Source organism: Equus quagga, chromosome 17 (genome assembly GCF_021613505.1).
Source record: "Equus quagga isolate Etosha38 chromosome 17, UCLA_HA_Equagga_1.0, whole genome shotgun sequence".
Taxonomy (NCBI): domain Eukaryota; kingdom Metazoa; phylum Chordata; class Mammalia; order Perissodactyla; family Equidae; genus Equus; species Equus quagga.
The window spans coordinates 35,148,117-35,154,116 of record NC_060283.1 but is presented as its reverse complement, the minus strand read 5'-3'; the positions used below and the strand labels follow the sequence as shown (position 1 = coordinate 35,154,116).

Here is a 6,000-nt window from a genome sequence, read left to right as displayed (position 1 = left end):
ACCCACTGGATAAGGGTGTTATGAGGATTAAATTCATGAATCCATGAAAGGTGTTTAGAACAGTGCCTGGCATGTCCTCAGGGCTCAATATTGTGCCAGGTCGATGGCTTCATCAGAATTCAGGAATCTGGATCTCCGCCCTCTCTCACCACCTTCACAACTGACTTCCGTCACGGCCGAAGGGATACACGCATGGCAGACGCTCCCACTAGACTGTCACAAACAGCTCACCGCGTTCACATCTCACCCATCACTTTCCCCTCCTGTTCCTTCCTATCAGGGTAGAGGCACTAACATCCTAAGTCCCTTCGTTAATCCTTGCGTCCCCACTCTCCCACATGCCCTGCATTCAGCTGTCCCCATTCCTGCCTATTTTCACCCTAAACCTATCTGAACCCACCTTTGCTGCGTTTCTACGCCCACTGCTTAGTGTTCCCCATCTCCTGCCTTGGCTATTGTAACAGCCTGCAGCCGGCCTCGCGACCTCTACTCCAGACCCCTCAATCCATCCTCGATAAAGGATTCCTAATTTCAGCGTCACCCAGGAGACGATCGATCACGCACTCCCAGAGCCGCCCCCCCCCCCCCCCCCCCCCCCCCCCCCGCCTCTCCAGGGTCGGATGTCTCACGAGCCCCAGGGACTGCGGTAACGCAGAGCTGTGGTCCGCTCGCTCACGGGCGCCGCCTTCCCGCTGACTGCCCAGGGGCCTGCGGAGCTGAGGAGCCTGGGAAACGCCCCGGCCCGGCCACCCCCGAGTCCCCGCCACCACCTGTCTACCTCGGGGCCGGCGCCTCCTGCCTGCGCTCCGCCGCCGTGACCACGCCCCCTGTGACGCGCCCTGAGCCCCGCCCCTAGCCCGTCACCTGACCCCGCGCAGCCAATCAGCATTCCACCGTGTCCCAGCGCTGGGAGCCCCTCTTCCCCCCCCTCCCCCGGGAGCCCGCGGCCCGCTGAAGCGCAGGGATTGGCCGGGACTGCGCAGCTCAGCCAATCCGGACACGCTCCAGACCCTTCGGCCCCGCCTCCTCCCGGCGGGCTCCCGGTGGTGCTCCCGGGCTTGACCCGCTCCGCTGGTTGGGGCAGCGCCGGGGGCGGTTGGGTGGGAGCTGGGCCGCGGTGGGGCCGGGATGGAGGCGGTCGCTGCGCCGAACAGGGACGTGCGGGTGCGCGCGGCGAGTCCGCCCGGCGGCCGCGGAGAGAAGAGCCAGCCAGAGAGGTACGCGCCTGGAGGGGAAGGCGGGGACAGCCGCCGGCGCCCTTCTCCGGCAAGCCCTCCGGACGCCGCGAGCCGAGGTCGGGGTGCCCTGCCCGGGGAGGTCAGAGCGGGTAGCTGGCGGGTGGTCACTCTCTGAGAGAGGGCGCGGCCGGCCGGTGGTCGCTCGGGGGCATGGGCTCCCACGCGGGGATGCAGTGCTGGTCGGCTGGCCGCGAGGGAGGCCTAAATCAGGGGTGCGAGCTGGGAGGACGAGCGGATGCGAGGCATCCAGGAGTCAGCCGCACAAGTTCTGGGGAAGGGCACGCCGGGAAGAGGGAACAGCGGCTGCAAAGGCCGGAGGGCGGAAAGGAGCCTGCGGAGCGCGCGTGGCTGGGAGGAGGGCCTTGTCGGAGCAGCTGTCAGCGAGCAGAGCCACAGCCCAGGGAGGACTTTGGGGTGTATTCTAAGGGGGTTGGGGAGCTTGGAAGTTTGAGCAGGGCAGTGATATAATTTAATTATAAGGAATCCTGGCTGCTTTGTAGAGAGTAGGGACGGGGTAGGGTGTGGGACAGGGGAGGAAACGGGGAAACCAGTTGGAATCTTGTGTAATAATCTAGGAGGGAGAGGTGTTGTGGCCCCGAGTGTGGCAGTGGTGGCACTGGTGTAGGGGAAAGGTGGGATTAAGGAGGATGCCTCCCAGGCTACTGGCCTGAGCAGCTGGGAGAGTGGGGATAACGACAGGGAGGCCCTTCCGGTCCACACTGCTTCTTCAGCCTCCTGGAACGACGTCCCCTGGAGGGGAGCGGTGTGCATTTTCTTGTTTTGAGTCTTGTTCCTCCAGTCCAGGAATGTGTTCAGAACTTTTGGCGAGTGGGGAAAGAATAATCCTCTCTACGTGAATATGAGGAGTGTGTGTGTGTCTTTAAAATTTCAGTCCAGGCCTAAATCCGACCGTTCCTTTCATTAGACTTTCTGCTTTGGTTGCGATGAAGCGAAGGGAGCTGGGAAAATGTCCCCTAGGGAGACTGAGTGGAGAGGAGATTCACCGTGGCTTCTTATTTTTTGGTTCTGAACCTAATAGAGTTTAGCTTTCCCATCCCATGTTCTTAGCACTTCAAGGAAGCAGCAAATCCTGGAGCAGAGTAATCTATAAAACGCTAACCTGAAATTCAAGCCGTAAAGTAGCTCAGCCACACAGCAGATTGAAAACCTGTAGTCACTCAGCAGACACGGGTAGCCTGAGGAACTTTGCGACACTTACTTATAGGAAGTGAGAGCAGAGTTAGGGTCACATGCCGGTTTAGGTCACAGCAGGACCCGGAGATTCCTACCACGGAGTGGCCAAGCAGGGCTGGTCAAACTTCCCAAAGCCCCAAAGCCTTGAACCTGTCAGGTGACTTTGGACAGCTCATAGACAAGGTGCTGCATTAAAACCCTCCATGGTTTTAAAAAGAACTCTATTTTAACGGCCATGGTTGCTAATTGTGTTTGAATTTTCGTGTGGACTGGTTTAAGCACTGTTGTTGATTTTAAAGTCAGATAAAATAATAGTATCAGGTAGGATTACTACTATATACATTTCTGAAAGTTTCTGAAGGTTTCTGATGAGGGTAAAAAGAGGTGCAGATACGTATGCGGGCCCTTTCAGGGAATGTGCGTGTTCTGCGCTGTTCACTTTGTCACCTGGTAAGTGGAGCCCCTGCTGTGTGCCGGCCGTTGTTCTGTGTTGGCCACAGAACAGAGAGGAAAACTGACCGAGCCCGTCACCTTCTACGGAGGCAGACAATGAACGAGGAACAAGCCTAGAGTGTCAGATGATGAAGAGTGCCCCCAAGAAATGGAGGACGGAAAGGGGGCACGGAGCGCAGGCAAGGAGGGACGTGTGGCTGCAATTTTCTTTAGAGCCGCAGGGAGCCCCAGAAGATGTCAAGTTGGAGCAGAGACCTAAAAAGGAAGGTGGGGGCAAGGGGCGTGGTCATTCTAGGCAAAGCAAACCGAAAGTGCAAGGGGAGAAGGGGTGGGGGGACGTGCCCAGATCACACCAAGGCCTAATCTAAAGTCTAAATGGATCGCCTCTTATCAGTTGTAAAGGAAACTAGCAAATACTAGACTATTGGAAACTCTGCATACGTTTTCCATCAGCAATGAAGATTTGGACATTTCCAAGTGCAGTTTGTGGAGCCTGCGCAGTGTCTATGCGGAGGAGCGTACTGCCCTTGACGGTGTTTGCTCCTATCGATGGGATAGACGTAGGGCAGCTGTGGTTCCATGTTCCATCTCCTTTGTTGTCTTTCCGGCAGGCAAGTTTACATGGACTATAATGCCACCACCCCCCTGGAACCAGAAGTCATCCAGGCTGTGACCGAGGCCATGCGGGAAGCCTGGGGAAATCCCAGCAGTGCTTACCCAGCAGGTAATTCTAGAAGATGCGCACGGATGGGAGATGCGGGGGGCAGAGGCCCTCTTAGGGGAACTGCACACCACATGCGGTCGCTTGGTTTTGAACAGATTTGCTGTTAACTGCAAATCTTTAGCTGTAACTTTTGGTAGTTTTTTTTCTGAGAAGTCCAAATTTGTACATTGAGCCCCATTGATACCATGATCTTTCCTCTTTGACAGACTCTCCTGTCGCCCTTTCCCAGGTGAAAAAGATGTCGTCTTTGGAGTTATTTGTAATGACAGTACCTACTAAAATCCTTTCATGTGTCTGTCTCGGTCGATCCTTACAAAATTTGCAAAATTGATCTTTTAAATCATCAGGATCACATATAATCCTGGCCTTTCCTTTTTTTTTTAGCAAAAATTACTTTTAAGTTCTTTACTTTCATTATGATTATAAATATTCCCATTTGTTTTTCATTTCTTCTTGTTTTAATGTATTGAATTACATTGGAGATTTTGGAGAATAATTTGTGTCAAATCACTAGTTATGTGGCAAAGTTACATTGTGTTTTTCCCACAGTGAGCTAAAATTATACCTTTCTTGTTTATCAGGGATAATGAAGACAAACTATCTTAACTGTGGATTATGATGAACTGAAGTAACTTTCATCTGCTGCCAGGCCCTGGCATTTAGTAATAGCCATGTACAACTTTACAAGTTTCCTGGGTTTTCATATCTGTTTGCTTATTAAAAGCTTCACAACTTGAGAACTAAACACTGTTTCAAAGTCAGGTGCTAGTCACTCATTAACTTCTCTGCCGGTTTACTTGGAACCTGTATTCTGGCTAACCTGGACCTTGCCTGTGTGTAATCTTTCCTCTAGAAAAATTTAACTTTCTGAGGCATTAAGCTTGAGAATATGGAGAACAATGAAATGCGAATAAAAAGCATTTATCATAAAGAAGTTTAGGAATAACCCTCAGGGAAAACTAATGTTCTTGACCAGACAAAGTCTGTCAGTGTCTTTTCAGTGGCCTTGACAGCCTTTGTTTTGACACATTAAGAACCGTAACTAAAGAATGCATTGCAGTCACTTTCTGTTGATTCTCAGGTAGAAATGCAAAAAGAAAAGAAAGAACATCACCTTTACAATAGAATGGTGTAATTATTTTCACAATATTATGATTTAAGAATGATAACCATTTCTTTGGGGAGAATTCATTTTACGGGAAGTCTTAAGGTTGGGTGGGAAGAGGTTATCACAGCCTTTCCTGTAATAGTAAAAATCTGGAAAGAACCTCAGTGTCCATGAGTCGAGCACTGATCGCATGAAATGTGCTGAGGCCCTGGGATGGAGTTCTGGACCCTGTTGAAGTGACAGTATGGAGTGTGTCAATGGCCTAGAAGGAGAGTAGTGGCATCTGGTTCAAATGGAAAAGGCGTGATATAAAACAGGACGCACGGTATGATTTCATTATTTTCCCCTACCCACCCCCCAAGGAAAAAGTTTTGTCTGAGCAAGTGTGGAAAATGTATCGTATAGTTTTGCTGTGAGAGACAGAAACCCCAATAGCAATAGCTTAAACAGCTTGAAGTTTATTTCTCTTGCAGTCCAGGGCCCATGTGGTCACTCAGCGATGACTAAGGACCCCAGCTCCATCTGTCTTTTTCTTCTTCCCCTCTGTGGTCAAGATGGCTGCTCCAGCTCAAGCCATCATGTCAGCAGTCCAGCCTGTGGGAAGGAGAAGGAGGAGGAGAAACAGGTGCCTGAGTCCTTCAGAGACTCTCCTGGAAGTTGTAGGTACCACTCTGGCTTAGAACCATTGCCAGAGGTTGGTGGTCCTATGGCCACAAGTTGGCATGCCAATTGCAATGGAAGTTGGGAGATGAAGTCTTAATTCTTAATTAATCTAAGAGTTTTGTAATCTAAATGCGGCCTTAATTCAGCCATAAGCCAGCTGACAATGTCACTGTGGTAGGAGGGGAGAGTGGCAGAGAGGACAACCGGAGCCCAGCATAGATGTGAGGTACACCAAATACTTCCACCACAGTTGTGTTTGAGTAGGGGGCTTGTGGGACATTTGGGGTATTTTCTTTTTGTTTCCTAGATTTAAATTTTTCTACAGTCGGCATGCATAGTGTAATAAAAGTAAAAGTTTACTAAGGCCCAGGTTTAGGGAGACGTCTCTTCAAGTCTGTTCTTGCACTGAAGTGATGGCAAGCAGACGCTTCAGTATGGTGTGCTCCAGCTGCCCCGTCTCAGTCACTTTGAGTGCCCTTCGCTTGTGAGATGACGGACGGGTGTTAAGTTTGTATGGTGAGTTAGATGCACGGGGTTTCCACATGCACCCCACTTTTGTTAGTGGTGGCCTATGAGGTGGCACGGATTAGGGTTCCAGGTTTGCAGCTGAGGGCGCCCAC

The 6,000-nt window shown here is 51.4% G+C and overlaps 1 protein-coding gene across 1 annotated transcript in view; it reads left to right on the top strand.

Annotated features, from left to right (window-relative positions):
* Positions 1–1,042: 1,042 nt before the first annotated feature.
* SCLY (selenocysteine lyase) overlaps positions 1,043–6,000 on the top strand; it is a 34,960-nt gene continuing 30,002 nt past the window's right edge. The window contains exons 1-2 of the mRNA XM_046643828.1: positions 1,043–1,217; positions 3,497–3,609. Coding sequence (XP_046499784.1) covers positions 1,129–1,217; positions 3,497–3,609 — 202 coding nt within the window. The 5' untranslated portion in view covers positions 1,043–1,128. The remainder of the gene's footprint in view (positions 1,218–3,496; positions 3,610–6,000) is intronic.